The sequence below is a fragment of the Petromyzon marinus genome, chromosome 6 (assembly GCF_048934315.1).
Source record: "Petromyzon marinus isolate PM22_M1 ecotype Great Lakes invasive population chromosome 6, UKy_Petmar_22M1.pri1.0, whole genome shotgun sequence".
Classification (NCBI taxonomy): domain Eukaryota; kingdom Metazoa; phylum Chordata; class Hyperoartia; order Petromyzontiformes; family Petromyzontidae; genus Petromyzon; species Petromyzon marinus.
In genome coordinates this window covers 4,493,832-4,511,380 of record NC_133672.1, presented here as the reverse complement: position 1 = coordinate 4,511,380, position 17,549 = coordinate 4,493,832, and the positions used below count along the sequence as shown (strand labels likewise).

The 17,549-nt window shown below is 45.5% G+C and overlaps 1 protein-coding gene across 4 annotated transcripts in view; it reads left to right on the top strand.

Moving 5' to 3' along the window:
• LOC116939790 (inositol-tetrakisphosphate 1-kinase-like) overlaps positions 1 to 16,911 on the top strand; it is a 95,063-nt gene extending 78,152 nt beyond the window's left edge. For 3 of the 4 annotated variants that reach the window (XM_032948606.2, XM_032948605.2, XM_032948607.2), the window contains exons 8-12: positions 8,130 to 8,228; positions 8,367 to 8,532; positions 8,660 to 8,727; positions 8,918 to 9,086; positions 11,516 to 16,911. In XM_032948606.2, coding sequence (XP_032804497.1) covers positions 8,130 to 8,228; positions 8,367 to 8,532; positions 8,660 to 8,727; positions 8,918 to 9,086; positions 11,516 to 11,982 — 969 coding nt within the window. In that variant the 3' untranslated portion in view covers positions 11,983 to 16,911. The remainder of the gene's footprint in view (positions 1 to 8,129; positions 8,229 to 8,366; positions 8,533 to 8,659; positions 8,728 to 8,917; positions 9,087 to 11,515) is intronic. The other variant, XM_032948608.2, reaches the window with a different exon arrangement.
• The last annotated feature ends 638 nt before the right edge of the window (positions 16,912 to 17,549 follow it).

Here is a 17,549-nt window from a genome sequence, read left to right as displayed (position 1 = left end):
TTAACAACAAAAAGGTTAAACTTAAAATGTTTCTTTTTTTTACATATGACAAATGATGGTGGTGGAATGAAGGTAAAGATGATGTTGGTGGGGGGTGTTGGAGGAGGCTTATGCGTGGAGTGAGACCGCATTGAGAGTGTTAGGGAGGGAACATGGTGATTAGATATTCATCCGCAACGTCTGCTGTACTGTACATGCAAACTGCGCGCTACTTATGGTGCGGAGATGAGAATATTAGCAGCGTCAAACCGTATATAGCTGAAACATCATACCTGTCTGCCGAAAAATCTACCTCGATAAGTAAACCGCGTATAACCGAAACATGCGTTCGACAAAACAGCGTTGGGGAAGTTATGACTACTGCGAACCAACTCGCCTGCAGTGCCAAATTAAGTGCATCCAAAAGTTTATGCCAGCACGTGCGTGTGTGGAGCAAGATCATAGTGCTCAGCACTCTGCGCTACGAAACTGGCGACCCGAGTTCGATTCCCCGCCATGACAAACATCAGTGGTGATTATCTGAACCGGTTTTGGTGCTCCCCTAGGTCAACTCGGTCTTAAAGGAGTACCAAGTATGGTGTGTAAACATCATCACTGGGGGTGGTGGAAGGCGGTTGGGCAGGAGTTGCTGCTCACACCACCTTCTCGTGTACTGTGCCAGCCTTAAGAGATGCTCGTTGGCATCAATTGGCCCCCAACAGCCTACGTAGGCTCTGCAGGGGGCTTGGAAGGGTGGGTGGTGGAACTTCGTTTGTGCACGCACAAGCATTGGTAATGTGCTGCAGTTCCCGTGCGGGGCATTTGACTTGTAGAATTCTCAACAGTGTTTTCGAACGGTAGGTGCCACATGGAGCAACGCCGAAGGATTGTGTTTTCAATTCTCGACTAGCTCGTTGAGAATTTCTGTGATAGCGTTAAACTGCACTCGTATTGATCGGTGACCATGGGCTACTTGCTCAAGAAGTGCCACTCTCACACAATGCAGCGAGTATTAAAGAAAAAAAAAGTCACAAGCACGATGCTGCGTTTGAGACCAATGTCATTGCATCGAGTTCAGCCGAGACGGCTGCAAGAACTCTTGACACGGACAGACCGAAATGATTACTCCGCCGCTGTACCTCAGAGCATGAACCTTGCTGTGCAAAGGCTGGCGAAGAATGTGCTGGCTGACCTACAAGAAATATGATGGTCCCTGTGTTGAAGGCTGCGGAGAGCTGCTCTGATAGAAAACATTGCTGCACCACGGCTCGGCAGCTTCTGCCCAGGATAGCTTCTGTGGCGCTACAGTGGCGAGATGTTAATGACCTCGCCTGGTATACAGGAGGTAGTAGGTTCGATCTCGACTCTGGCGCCTGTATATTTGGAGTTTGCGTGCTGTCCTTTTGGTCGTGTGGATTTTTTTCCAGGTCATCCGGTTGTTCCCCTCTACATTACAAAAAAAACGTGCGTTTAGGGTATTTGGCCGCTATAAATGTCCACGTGATAAACCACTTTATTGAGCTATCGTTTGTGGCCAGGTCTCTCCTGAAAAAGAGCTATACATCTCAGTGGGCCTTACCTGGTAATAAAACAATAGTTTATAGTGATTGTAGTAGAATGGGTGCTGGTTAAATGCAAACCTGAAAACCAAGAGGTGCATAATTGTCTGCAGGGATATGTACAGTGGCACCATAATTTATCACGGTCTTTTTCGCAAAGCAATTATTTGTTTAGTCGTTGTCCGTTTGTCACAGCACGATGAACTTTGACCACCGCCCATAGTTTGTAAAGACAATCTAAAATAAGTAACACAAGCAAAACAAGTCGGCACAGCCCTGCTATTAACATTACACTGCAGAGTATGCCACATTGAATGTAAATACAACACACATTTATTCCCATGCAGTAGAAATTGTTGTTTAAAGAACCATCGATTCATTGATATAAAATTTAAAGTACATGATACGTACATTGAATTGTGTGTATTTATTTAATCAATGTTGCACGTTATTGGATCAAGTGACCATTGCATCCACTGGAGGTGCTAACATTCATCGCAACGATTTATGATGTTTGTGTATGTTGAACTAGACCCTGCATCTTGAGAATCTATCGAATCACGGGGGGGGGGGGTTAATTACCCCTATAATAATTGTATTATTGGGAAAGATAATAATTACAGTTGTCAATACACTTCTGGATGAAGGTTTCCCCACACCGCCAATCACGGGGATTGTTTGACCGTAGGTCACCAAACTGACGATTGTGGATTTCCGAAGGGGTTTTCCAGAACCAATATCTCTCCGATTGTTAATAAAAGTAAATTGGGTTTTGGAAAGATACATAGCCAGAAGGGATGACAGCCGGTGGATGAGACTGGCGATGGCATGGCAGCCAAGGAAGAGGTCGCATTCAAGAGGACAACCACTTGGGAGATGGGAAAAAGAAGATTATCGCGTGTATGTCAGCAAGGTTTATCGCAATGTCGTGGGACCGTGAGGAGTGGCAACGACACGGGAGGCTGTTATCCAGCAGTGGATAGCACATGGCTGCTGATGATCGTGATGCTGACGATAATGAAATACGTTTATGGGTAGACGTGTAGGCAAATGCATAATGCCGCCTCACTCATTTTACACCGGGTTACCAGGATGGACACATTTGTAAAATAAAACCATGGCCACCCTTATGCGGTTACATTTGCACACGGGATGCTGACTTTGTCAGTAATTGCTTTGTGAATGATGACCTGCCGAAAGGGACCTCCGGTGGATTATCCACACATGACAGGCATTCTGGATTCTTGGCTCAGAGCTGTATTTGAGGGGAATCAAATTTGTCCTTCTGTACTGTGGGAACAGTGTGGCGGGATCAGTGTACTGTTTAATGTAGCCAGTAATCATTTACGAGTTTGGCTGTCAGCCACACACGCACAAATAACAGGTTTAGGAACTTAAAATATATTTGCGGTTACACGTAGTACTTTTTTGAAAATGTGCAATGTTGACTTTTGTAACTTTAGAGTATGCAGTTGTATAATGTATTTCCGTCTCTTTGCCACAATGTGGTCAGCGTAGCAGTGCTGGTGATTACTTGCTACTCCCAGGCACGGCTGGAATGTTCCTTCTCCTCGCTGCTTATGCAATCAACCACGTAGGCGTGTGGACAGCCGTACACAAAGACAAAGATCCCATTTTTGCGCTCAAAGACTGTTTGGAGCAAACGCCGCTATTTGGGATGCAATATGCATTGCGGCGTTTGTCCTGCCACGGTTTCCAGCCCTGGTTATGATCATCACCTTGCACCCACTTGAGGCTGAGTTGATCTATGAGAGGCCCAAGCTAGGCTGGGCCATACCATGCTGGTATGCGTCATGGTCAGACATTGAACCCATGGACCAGTGAACCGATGTTGCTGCAATTGTATCGATCGCCCTACTACCACGAACATACAATTTTGATGCGCTCTCACAGCCTCGCGTACATGTACGACCAATTCCGTCTGTGCCGAGCTACACAAATACTTTTGTGCATGCACACCAACATACGTAATGCGTGCTTAATGACAAGTGTGTCTTTACACGCATGTGTGCTCTCGTAGTAGCACTGTGCTACAAACCCAGTCACCCGAGTTTGATTCCCAGCCGCGGCTAACATCGGTGGTGAGTGATATCAGAACTGGTCCCAGGCTACCCCCTAGGTCGACTCGGCCTCAAAGGTGTACCTGGTGTGGTGTGTAAACATCACTACTGGGGAGACAAAGGTGTACCTGGTGTGGTGTGTAAAGATCACTACTGGGGAGACAAAGGTGTACCTGGTGTGGTGTGTAAACATCACTACTGGGGAGACAAAGGTGTACCTGGTGTGGTGTGTAAACATCAGTACTGGGGAGACAAAGGTGTACCTGGTGTGGTGTGTAAAGATCACTACTGGGGAGACAAAGGTGTACCTGGTGTGGTGTGTAAACATCAGTACTTCGGGAGACAAAGGTGTACCTGGTGAAGTGTGTAAACATCAGTACTGGGGAGACAAAGGTGTACCTGGTGTGGTGTGTAAACATCACTACTGGGGAGACAAAGGTGTACCTGGTGTGGTGTGTAAACATCAGTACTGGGGAGACAAAGGTGTACCTGGTGTGGTGTGTAAACATCACTACTGGGGAGACAAAGGTGTACCTGGTGTGGTGTGTAAACATCACTACTGGGGAGACAAAGGTGGCCAAACCACCTGGGGTGTGGAGGAGCCAGCACCACCCCCAGCATGGCACATTTGATGTGCTTAGTGCACGTGCCTGCCTTAATAGGTGCTTGCTAACAGCACTTGCCCCAATAGTTTGTTAAATGCTGCATTTGGATCTTTGTCTCTGTGCACACACAAACAAAATTTTAGTACACACTGCAGCGGCCTGAAACGCTATTTAATTAGGTAATGTTTTTATCTTTCGTTTTGGTACCCTTTGAAAAGGCCAGAGGATAATCTTGGGTTTTCCAGCGCCATGAATAATTAATGAAATGTGATCAAAGAGCGCTTGTGTTTGTAGCCATCGCTATGGGGCAGGGAATGAAAATCAGGTTGAACGACCCATTGTGCTTCAAATATTACTGCCGTTGCAGCTTAAGGTGTGCAACTGTAAACATGTTGTGTAACTCATATTCTTAGTTTTTTCGGTAAAGTCACGTTGAAGGGAAACAACAAAATAATAAAATATATATAAAACAATAAAAAATTCTCACGACGTTTCGACCATAACTCAAACGGTCGTCTTCAGGTGTGTTGGTTTGCATAAATTTATTTTTAAACGGCGCATTTATTTATTTATAAAAACGTTAGCGCCACGCGCAACGATTTGGCAGTTTATTTAGGACTAGTCCATCTATATTCTGAAAAGAGGAGGGGGGAGACGAAATGTTTTTTTCACCACCGTTAGCCATTGTCCATCCACTCCTGGACGAAGGCCTCTCCCCACGCTGTTGTCATCATCCCTCGCGGTCCCGCCGATGCCACGATCTATCTTAACCTCTGTCCGTAAGCTGATTTAGTCGCTCCCTCCATCTCCACGGGGTCGTCCTCCTCTTGTCATGCGTTCTCTTAATTCCGTATAGCATCGTGTCTGCCTGTGCCCGCCCGCTCGCTTAATTCCCTTCATTGTCAGTGATGTATCCGATTTGCATTTGTTCCCTGAGACGCTCGTTCCTCTTTCTGTGTCTCTTGTTTCCAAACAGTCATCTCCTTCATGCTTATTTGTGCACTTTTCATCGATTCGGGGGGGGGGGGTTTGCCCAATATCGTTGTTTCTTCTCCATATGTAAGAGGCAGGTATAGTGCATAAGATTGAATGTTCCTGAGGTGTAGTGGTATGTTGCTTTTCTGAAAGCACTCAATATCGCGATTATTTGCCTCTGTTTCGTTGCTCTCGGAGTATATTTCAATATTCTCCAGTTTGTTTTTCCCCCACTTGAAAGTCGGCCTTGATAAATATGAGCAAGAGGAAAGTCACATTTAAATGCGTTGGGTTAGCAAAATAGTTGTTTAGGGTTACACAACTGGTGTTCTGCTTAGAAACACACAATTGAAACGTACAACACTCCCAACGCCATGAAACCACCGTGTAATTGCATTAGTGTTGCCTAGACCGCATGTTGGCTGGCATTGTGTTGTGACTTTGCTCTGGGCATGAGTTTGTGAAATATATCACATTCGAGTCGGCAGGTTCATTTTTTGGGGTGATTCCTGTGTTAAAATCTCCGTTCATTAGAATAGGAGGATTCTGACCAGGAATTACGCCATGGAAGATGCCTGATATCAACCAGAATTGCCATTAACATGCGTCGCCTATTCATAGGCCGTGCATGTCAATGGTACCTGGTAATTCCACCGCTGTTAAAACTCTGGCTAGGTCCCATGAGCCCTCAACTTGTTTCATAAATGCCAAAGCCTGCCTCCACACAACCAGTTTCCCACCATGGCTCTAAATTTCTTACAATCCCGCGATATCCATTCGGAATCATTTAATGCTAACACTTTATTTTTTTTATCATTCCAGGCTGTAATGCACAATAACTTTTAACGTGCACGAGTTTTTTTTTTTTACAGGAACAAAAAAATAGGCAAGTTAACCGCAAAATTTGAACGAATTAAAATAATCTTACAATAATATAAAATGTATTGCATAGAACAATGTGGTAAGAATGTAGACAAAACTTTACAGATGTTATACTGGTAGGAAACGTAGTGGACTCGAAGCCCAACCGGGATTAATTCACAGGAGGTAGGGGATTAATTGTGTATGTCTGTGGATGTCTGCCCACGTGTATCCGGACACCCGGATATATAACAAATGCGCTCCTAGTGGGCATTACTGGTAGGAAACGTAGTGGACTGGAAGCCCAACCGGGATTATTTCTCACAGGAGGCAGGGGATTAATTGTGGATGTCTGTGGATATCTAAGGGTATCCGGACATTTGGATATAAAAAATGGGAGGGGTGGGGCTGGGTGGAGAGGGGAGGGTAGGGAGGGGCTGGGTAGGGAGGGGCTGGGTAGGGAGGGGCTGGGTGGGGAGGGGAGGGTGGGGAGGGGCTGGGTGGGGAGGGTGGGGGGTGGAAGGGGTGGGGCTGGGTGGGGAGGGGCTGGTCACCCCGTGGTGCCCTTATAAAACTCAACGTTTAACCTACTCACGCCGGCTTGTGCCCGCCCTCACAGTCGGGCATATTTGCGGAATACACCACGTGGTGCCGCCGTTGACCCTGGCCACTGACCGAGCAACCAACATTCATACCAGCCCCCTCCGCAGGAATGTGTTCTAAAACATGCTGGTGGTTACTTGCTTGCAGTGTGCTTTGAGTAAAGTAAAATAAATTATGTATATTTACATAACTGTATTTCCTTGTCATCTCATTTAACACATACTTCCACACCTCTAACCCTACGCAGCAACAAATGGCAACCACAATTAAGTTCGTCCAACGACCATTAACCCGTTAAATAATATACAAATGGCCACCGGTGTTGGTGGGTTAATTATCTCATCTTGCATGCCACAATATAAAAGAAAGCGTTCATAAACAACTGATGGGATATCGCCGCACTTGGCAACGTCTGCAGAGTGCCGATGCAGACTGCACCGTAGTTTGCCTGCTGCCATCCGCACTGACAAAGCCCCAGTCAGACAGATCGTTCATTATTAATGTTATACCCCTCGACAATTTCAAAGAAAAACAATGGCAACATCTTTCACCTTCCCTTTGCCGAGCGGATGCCTCTCCACACGCCATTAACTTTTCGTGCAATTTAAAAGCGGTCTGTGGTGTACGTATCGAAAATGTAACTCGTGTGGAGTCGGACTGTCGTCGCGTGATCTCGAAGTGCAAGGTCGATTATTACGTGCGAAAGTCTGTCTGTTTAGCAAAAACAATGTATTCGGCGGGAAGAAGGGTTTTGTGCGAGGTGTTTGATGGTTAGATGTTCATGAAAATGAGTTGTGTGTAAAGGTATAACACTTTACATTGTTAGTAATATGCTTATAGAATTAAAACAAAATTTGTTAACAAGGACTCATTTCACTTTTTTTTAATGATGATTTCAAAAATGTATTATGTATATCTGTCTTAAACGATTGTGTTCAACGTTTCTCTTTCTCCACTACCTTTTACACGTCCTCCACTCCAGCAAGTCTTCTGTCAAAACCCCCAGTGTAACTTTGTTGAACGTAAAGGGCACCCTTGCTTTGCTGCTGCTGCTGCTCCGAGTGTCTGGAATTACCTTCCTCTGGATGTCTGCGCAACTGAGACCCTTCTCTATTTCTATTCCGGCCTCAAAACCTTTGTTTTTTTTTCCCTACCTATGACCGACTTTCCCTGTGAAATGTCTTCATTTGAACTTCTACCATAATGACATCTCACAATCCCCTGGTGGCCTGTCACACTCTACCACTCATTCGCTGCTCTAAAATTAACAAATGAACAAAACATAAACGAATTCTTCAAACTCTATAGATACACATATCCCCCCCCCATATAAATGCAATAACATGTAAATGCTTTATAATTCGGTATTGAGTTTAAGATAGAGAACAGCCATGGCTGCAGTAATAGCCATGGGGGCTCTGAAATGCTCTCCTTAGTGGTATCATCCTCCCTGGTGTGGCCTGCAGTGGTGCCGAGGATCTGTGTCTGCCTTGACAGCAGCTGGCACCGAGTCACCAGCTGTGGCCTCCGACGATGGAAGTCGGAACTCTAGCTACATCCACGAGGTCTCCAGTGCCACCACCCGCCCCCGCCCCCCCCCTCCGCCCACCGTGACGATCACAAGACTTTTGGTGCTCCCTCTCTCCAGACGTGCCTGCGCTCGTCTGTCCGAGGTGCTCACGGTTTGCGCGGTCTCGCCGCAGATGGCCATCGTGTTTGGCGAGGCCGGGTTGAGGGACATCCGCCCACCGTGCGTGGCACAGAGCTTCATAAACCACGACGGCGTTTTGCACAAGGTGTTTGTCATTGGGGACACCTTTCACGTGGTGGAGAGGCCCTCTCTCAAAAACTTTCCCGCTGGGAAATCGGGTGAGTCATTTGGCTGTTCAGCAATACATGATTAGTCCAAGCGACTATGCGTGATAGCTCTGTGTGTGCATATTTGCTTCATTTGTGACCGTATAAACATTTCGAATGTCTCATCTCTGTCTGGCAGATCAGAAAACGATCTTTTTCAACAGTCACGATGTCTCCAAGGCTGAATCTGCGTCGCACTTAAATGCAGTAAGTACGAATAATATACATTTTAAATAATGTTTCAGTATGGCATTTCGTTCATTCCATCTTGGGATTTCATTTCATGATCTTAAGTGTTTTTTTGGCATTCCACCCGTTGAGCCACGCAGCCACCACAGCGTAATTTGAGTCTTATTTGTTGTCGTTTCCCACCGTCCCCCGCCGTTTGCATGCACAGCGAGACGAGAGCCAGACGGCTGAGCAACGGCAGCAGCTGTCCCCGCAGGTGGTGCGGCGCCTTGTGGAGGGCCTGCGCGAGACGCTCGAGATGTCGCTGTTCGGCATCGACATCATCGTGGACCGGGAGAGCGGCCACCATGCCGTCATTGACATCAATGCCTTCCCAGGTGAGTCGCCACCGCAAGCCACTACTGCCACCAACACCGCTGCTACCACCACCATCACCACCACCACCACTGTCGCCACCACCGCAATCACTACTGCCTCCAACGCCGCTGCTACCGCCACTCCCACCACCACCACAACAACCGCCCATACACATGCACGCTTGCAGCGAGCAAATTCCTCTGCAAGAGCCTCGTTTCTCCCGAATTGAAGCCCCACGGGATGTTAAAATGCAAAGTTATTAATGAGTTGTGTGCGGGTCATGACATGCTTTTGCCGGGATGGAATTGAAAACGTTTAAAAATAGATGCTTAATATGCGTATTGGTTGGATTCCGTTTGTCGTGTGGTTGAGAATTAAATTGTGGCATTTGATCAATATAGTGTTGTTGGTTCCTGATTGGGCATCCGTGCGATTACCATTATTTGGACCACCTCCTCTCTGTACACAATGCCCGCTGGGATATGTGAATAGTATTTGCGATGAAGCTCGGCTGCAGAAGGCCGTGCTGTATCAGTGCATGTCATTGTCCGTGGTGATTTTTGCGGTTAATGTCAAGGGGTATTTGTAATTGATTTTAAGTGCTCTCCCTTCTCAATGTAAAGTGGCTGCAGAAGGCCGCGTGCTACGGCATGTGGAGTTGCATTGCGCTGCAGGAACACAACTTCACTCTGCAGTGGGTTGCGCTGCATAGCTCTGAAGAGTTTTTTTGGTTGTGTCCCTCGTTTTTCAGGGCTGATGGTCTGACCATTTCACTTCACATACCGTGAGCTCCTCCAGGCGCTTCTTCGAGACACTGCCAGCACGTGCAGCGGACTGTCAGACACAGCGTCCCACACAATGCGCAGTTACAACCCCGCAAGCGTGTATGCCAGAGCTAGCATTGCGTAGCGTTTCCTAAACCGGGTGCGTCGTGACTCTGGCTAATCTGCTGCCTAATCTCGATGTGGCAAACTCTTTTGGAGCTGATGCAAGTCGGTTTACTTTTTGTGCGAAATAAATAGACCAACGAAGCGTGGGAAGAATAATGAAGCGACAATATAACAAAATGCCCAAAAGTACAATTAGGCCCGTTCGGAATTGCTTTAATTGACTTGGAAAAATTCAGACGATGCGACGAGATGAGTTTGTTTGTAAACGTCCGTGCGCAGAAAATTGCAAACAAAACATCATTGGGGCAAGCCCCCCCCCCCCAGTGCTTTCTGAAGAAACTCCTGCATGTCGGAAGTCAAATGGGAGCCAGGCCGAGTCTGAGCATACGCGGTTTGTTTAACCTCAGGTAGCGCTTAAATAAAAATTCTCACGACCACATGCCGTTTGGGATTTAGTCTTTACGTCGCCCACGCAACATAAAATGATTTATGGTTGAAAAGAATTCCTTCCCAAACACGAATACACCGTGAGAAAGAAAAAAAACGTTCTGCGTTCACAATGTCGTGGGTAATAGGCGATGCTTCTACAGTGGCTGCAAAATATATAGAGGAATTAAATTAGTTTTCTCGAGAAAGGCTGACAGCGAGGTCTAAGAGGGCTCCTGCCAGTTGAAAAGTTATTTTAATTGTACCTTTCTTAGCAGATATCTCCATGAAAAGTAATAAAATAATATACAACATTCCCTAAAAAAGAATTGTTCACCATTTTTTTTTCCTTAAAAAGTAATCGCACACGGACGGCCATCCGCTTAAGAAAATACAAGCGTATGGGGGGGAAACAGTGATAATTCAGGTGGCTTTGTATAAACAAGTGGGAATACATATGTCAAAATACACCACAGGCTCGTAATTTTACATAGAGAAACTGAGAAGATTGCTGTGGATGCTGGAAATGCGTTCGGTCCTCTGTTTAAACCATGCAGCAGCGTCATAAACCGTGGATCATTGCTACGAGCGGTACCTTGTTTAGCTGCTGTGCCACATGTGGTGTTTACTGCATTTTACGGGTGCCTATTAATGTCCGCTGCTTTATAAGCAGCTGCACATTTTCCTGTTGAACGGTGATGTGGTGAACACCAAGCGGCGATGGCGTAGCGACGATGATGGCAATGTTTTTCACGTTGCCAAATTACGCGTTGCCACCTAGCCGGGTTTCTTTTACACCATGGCATGATTAGCCTGCATCAGCTGGTTAACTGGTTTATTTTTATTTACTTCAGTTTGGACCCCACTTATTGTGCCCCAAACTTAGTGAGCTATAAATCATAGTAACCATTGTGTATTTTTGTATGTTTTAACGGGCTGTATAAATTGTCAGGATGTTACACCAGTACATGCTCAAATGAGTAAACTCCCTTTTAAGTACAAAGTTAAACGTGGTGCAACCGTCGTTAATTTTTGCGTAAATATTGGGGCAATAAATTGTGAATTATTCTCGGGTGTTTGGACGTACGTTTTGATAGCGCGCGTTGTCGTGCTTGTCGTGCGTGTTCACCCAGGCTACGATGGCGTCGCCGACTTTTTCCCAGCGCTGCTCATGCACGTGCAGGGCCTTCTGCAGGCCCACAAGCCCAGCGACGGCGTCTTGACAAACCAGCGCCTGCAGACACCCAATGGACAGCTCGAGCCACCCACCACAGGCGAGCTGATCCAGCATCATCAAGCCCAACCGCAGCAGCTTCAGCAGGCTGCTGCCTGCAGGGACCAGGATTCCGCAAGCGCGGCGGGGCTGTCGGCCTTGCAGCTGCCTCGGCTTTCCCTGCCGAGCCGCCCACACGGCCGATGCGGGTGCACGGCCTCCCGGAGCTCGTGGCCCGTGGAGAACGGCGGCGGCAGCGGCGCATCGCACTTGGTGCCCACCAAACGGAGGGTGCACTCGGTGTCGGTGTCACCGGCGGCGGCGGCGGACATAGGCATGGTGTGCCACCGCGTATCGCTCGTGGGAAAGGGCAGCAACGGTCGCTGAGCCCACTGCCGGGGGCACCACAGATGTTACGCTTTCCTTTGTGATCGCCCAACAACCCATCCCCTCCAACAGTCGTCTGCGATCATTGGTGTGTAGCTTCTGTCGTTAGGACAGCGGTGCCCAGTCTGACCGAATTGAACCAAGAAATCCAGTCATTCCAGCAGCGCGGCCGTGCATATTGGTGGCTTCGGTACAGACGGCTTTGTCACGTGTGTGCACATTTAATTATAGTGGTTGGGAAGAAAAAAAAATGATATCTTCTGTGTGTTCATATTAAATGACTTAATTTGTCTTATTAATCGCAGCCACCCCACCCTCCGTCCAGATGCATATGTAGAGGTGATCCTGTGCTCTGAGAATTGTGGTGGCATAGCCTCCGTCCAAACACGCTCCATTATGTGCGCGCATTGCATTTGCCGAAGTCATGTCAATGTCAGGATTAATTCATTCCATGTGAGGTTGACAGCACCATAGGTATAATCATTTATTTTTGGAAATAAGTTACTTAAATATTTAATTTGTCAATCCAAATTTGCGGCTTGTTTAGAGGTCTTTAAAGGGGGATTTAATTTTCAGAGTATGCCACTGACTATGTGGCTTTGAATTCCTTTGCAGAGGCAGGCAGGTATACATCTGGTGAGTGCCCTGTCACTCATTGATACGAGTTAGAGACGTACGGTGGCCGGTGGTTAATGGGTAGTATTAATTAAATGATTTAATTTACTGTAATTTAGTATTAATATATTTTGTAATAAAAATCAACTGTGAATATTATTGTGGTGAACCTTTGTAAATTTTTGTTTGAAATGCAACGTTTGCTCCACTTCTAGAAATAAAAAAATAGTTTTTTAGATTTTTTTTAACAACTTCCATATTTAATTTCTGATCAACTTTAATGTTTTGCCAAATGATATCCTTTCGCAAAATTGTAAATAAGTGTTGAAATCTGATTGAAACGCTGACTAAAAAATGTTATTTAGTTTATTACAAAAAACAGCCCAGATGAACTTTAAAACAAATTGAAACACAGGCATCACACTCTTGTTCCGCCTGATTAGCGATGTACAACAGGAAACAAGAGTCTTGAATTTTATCATTTTTGTTGTAAAATATATTGGCATGTTAAAAAGAGGTTTTAAACGAGCTCTGGCCTAGCAATTCCTGATACCTCTTTGTTAGGGGTATGCTTGTTAAATAACTCACACTCTTTGTTTTGCTTTTGTGGACAAAGGATGCTGCTGATTTTTAATAAAACAAAAATCAAGATAAATTGCACTTGTGTGAACCTAATATAATCATTGCTGTTCTTGAAAAGCGCGTCATTCTGTCGCGAGCCGTCTCGTTGAATCGTGTGCTCTCCGTGCATCCAGGGAATGTACGTGCAGGTGGAGATCACACTGGTGTGTAGCTTCGGTGGTAAGGCGGATGTCCAGTTTGAGGAGACATTGCTATCCGCTCCGTGTACTATCAAGGAAAAATACCGGTGGCTTATATCTCTTTTTTTTTCCACTGGCACATTCGAGCCGTGCTAGCGCGGGGCCCTTACTGTGTATGGGTGGTTTTCTACGAGCTATTTGCCAAGCTTAGCCAGGATCAAACGGTGAACCAATCAATGTCTTTAGAAGAAGACATCTGAATCTGGCTCGGAAGCAAGTAGGGCACGGGGCGGGGTTAATTCTAAATTGAAAAGCATTTCTTTAGAACTGATTGTTTTATGTTTGTTGTCCTAATCCCCGCACCTTCGATTATCACGGTTGGCTACGTACGGTGCGAAAGAAGTTCAACATGCATACATACAAACAATATTTTTTTTGTCATACACTGACGCAACGTACGTTCATTGTTACGTATGATGTCAGTGGCACAGCTCGGGTTTTTGCAGTGGAAAATTAAACCTGGCTGGCTCGGCTTGCCAACAGCGTGGCTCGGTTGTATCGTGGAAAGGAGGTATAAATTGAACCCAGGTGACTGTTTACAAGTTTGTCTTCTCACCCAACACCCATCACCTGACTCACTTGAAGGTAATACCCCTCACCAGACACACACTTGGTGTAGGTCATAAATAAACGGCGCTGTCTCTCCAATATAGACGTGTTCATTGCAAAAGCGATTTATTGCGTTCCATCGTCATCGGCCATGGTCAATTTCACTGCCGGAGGAAGGTCTCCCCAAGTTTGCCGCTGCTGTGTTAACCTGTTGTCGGTGCGCTTGGTGCAGTGCGTGCAGTGTTTTACGACAGCGGTGACTGCTTCTGAGTCTCGTGTTTATGTCGATGGAACTTGTGTGTAACCGTATTTTCGTTTTCACCGCTTTTCTCGGCTTTTCCCAATGGTCGTTCTGCTTGCAAATATGAGATTTTATTTTTGGTGAAAGGGAAACTGTGGCCTAAGTGACATGACCACCAGTGAAAATACTTGTCGGTAATTATGGCGATAAGAGGGGTTTTTGTTCGCTAGGTTTAACCTTAAACCACTCTGTTCATCTTCATTATAATTACTTGCACAGTTTATTTTAAGAACACATCGATGACGCTATAGTTTACAAAATCTGGGCGCTATGTACTACGTCGTCTTCTGTTCATACAGCACAGATTATTTTTGTAACAATTGTATTATTTTCTTGTAATTGTGATTCCATTTAATAGAAAACGCTGCATCTTTTGGTGAGATGTAGTGCTCGCTTAATTACAGCTGTATAGTAGCGCAATGCAAATTATTTGTTGGCTACTCCATTTAATGTCCATTGCAGAGATTTAAAAAAATCAGAAATGATCGACGATCCTGCAAATGGGTGCCGGATTCACGCGTGTGTTTGCGAGGCTGTGGTTCATTGTCAATTAATTATACCAGTATCTCAAGCACCAGCGTGAAGTGAACTAATAACCAAATTGTTCACCCATCGTTGGGTGACATCTTGTCGCAAGGCTCTCGTTACTCTTTCATGTACCATTTCTTGTTTGTGAGTAACCCCAACCACTTGATTAATACGATTTTAAAAAAGCTGTAGTTTTAACACAGAGGCAAGAACGTAACCGTGTTGAATGTTTAATGAACATCAATGTGTCGGCAGTGGAGAAAAGTGCTTTCGCTCAGCTTTTTTCTCAGCTTTATCTCGCTGTATGGCTTCGCGCATCTGTCCATAGCCGGGATGATCTTGTTGCCGTCTTTTCGATGGGGAGTCGAGCTCATGGGGCCTTGGAGGCATTCTTCACGTCTGTAAACAGGACACTCATTACCACGTGGGCAAGATTACTGCCGATAACAGTGGGTTCAGTTTTATTTTTCTGCCAAGACGTTTTAATGCAGAAGAGACTGCTTAGGCTTCCTCTTGAGAAGTCTAGCGTCTGTGATGATGGATAGAAGGCAGCGGACGAGGTTGTTTTGCACGAGGTACTTGCATGAAGAAGGCTGCGCTGCAGATGTGATGCGTGGATTGGCTTGGCAGTGCTGGCATAGCGAGACTGTTGCTGCTTATTTCTCTTGATAACATGTCCTGTTGCTGTGCTTTTGCAACTACGACTACCTCCTTGCATTCGATTACAATTCTATGTTTGTGTGTGATTGGAAACGTTCTCTATTATTAGTATGCCCCCTTTGAATTCTGATTCGAATCCGCAGAATGGAGGGTGCGGGGAGGGAGGAACGTTTGTCTGTGCTCTTGAGAGTTCATTCATGTGGCTTGTACGTATCAGTGGCTCCCACTCTTTCACCTGTCAGCTGGGCCCCCACCAACGTATTCATTCGTCAGCGCCCTTCCAGTTGAGGCAGAAGAAGCGAGCGTCTCGTCATTTTCTGGGCTGCGTAAGGGACCGGGTGACGTGATGCTGTAGTTGTCCAAGCTTTTGCTTCATTGTCAATTTTGTAATCCTATACGGTATATCTCCAATTGAATTTGTAACTCTGGACGTAAAGATGATATGGTTTTTGTTATTTAAAAAAAAAATGCTACCGTTTGTTTTGTACGATCTAAGTGTGCAAAGCTAACTGGCTGACAACTGGAAAAAAAGACCCGTATTTGCAACAGTTTTGCCCAAAAGTCTGTCACTTTACTCTTATTCTGACCAAACCGCATCACGTTTGAATGTTATTTCACTCTTAACGCGTGATGGTGATGGTCGTGGTGTGATCGCTTGTCATGTCATTGACACCATTTCTATGTTTTCATTGTCATTCGTTAAACAAATATTTCCAAGCACCCAACGAACCAAAAATCGCACTTGCGATGAAAAAAAATTCCCAATGTTTTTGGGCAAAGAAATGTCAAAAGTAGCTGCTTCGCATGTTTAATAAAAAAACAAAGTCATCCGGTTTGATTTCTGCTCGTGTGCACAATTGCACATCATCACATTCCATTGGCTGCTTTTTATTTTGAGCGTAAAGCTTCTGGGACGTCTGGACTGTTAAGACCGCCGCCTTTGTACTTTTCAGATTACAGGACGTCTATTCCGATTTTCAGATTACAGGACGTCTTTTCCGAGGGCTTTGGGAGTGAGATGAGAATGTACTTGTTAAGTCAATTGTTGCACTTTCCCTTGAACCAAGATTTCCCCCCACCCTCGCTTTAGGCGTTTGCTAAAGCCCCCCCCCCTCCCCTCTTACAGTTGTACTTTTAAGAATTTACAAAATTCCGAATGTTTGAAAAATATTGTTTAATCGTTTGGCTCTATAATTGTGCTGTTCACTTCTAATGCCGGTCAACGGATTACGATGATGTTGAGGCTTGACCGAGACTTTGTAATGTATTCCCGCCATGTGCCTTTTCCAGTTCCACCGAAGTGTGCGTGTCCCTCTGGCATAAGATGTGCAGACACGAGGGGGCAAAGATGTGTGATGCTGTTAATTGTACATGTATATTTATTAAAGTTCATCTGAATTAAACAAAGGCCATTTATAGTTGTCGAATGAGCTAATAAATGTAAAATATACGGAAGCCGCCTGTGTCTTTTTATTTTTCCCGTGGCCTCGCTTCTTCACCCCCTTACATGATGACACGCGCTTAAACGTACCCAAACAATACTGCGGAACAATTAATGCCCGCTGTAAATGTGTACGGTCATGGTTTTTAGTATGGATATTTTTTTCTTTAAAAGAGACATCACCTAAAATGCACCGCTAATGACTGCAGTGCTATTCTCTTTGCACATAAAATTGGCGTATAGTCCAAGCGCATAGGTGTTTTTGTTTGTTTGTTTTGTTTCACAAGAACTTGCTGTAATCACGTTTTAAAATGCTGTATACTGCAAAAGAAAACTTTCGCCGCACTCCCTGTAAAATGCATGCTAAACTGCTATCCTAAAGAGCTGACCATGCATTTGCAAACCACGCTAACGCACTTGCTGTTGTTTGTCTGCTGACGATGTCGCCGCATGCCCCGATGCACCGTCTCCGGCACAGCGTCTCGAGCCAACCTTGCTCAAGTTAAATTGGATGGAAGCTATCGGTCACAACGGGAAATCGAACCGCAGTAAAAGTGTATTGTCTTTGAGATAATTTAAACCTGGAGGCGACGCCTTCATCCAGCAGCGGATTGATCAATGCCGATGACAATGTCGAAAACTCAACCCCGAT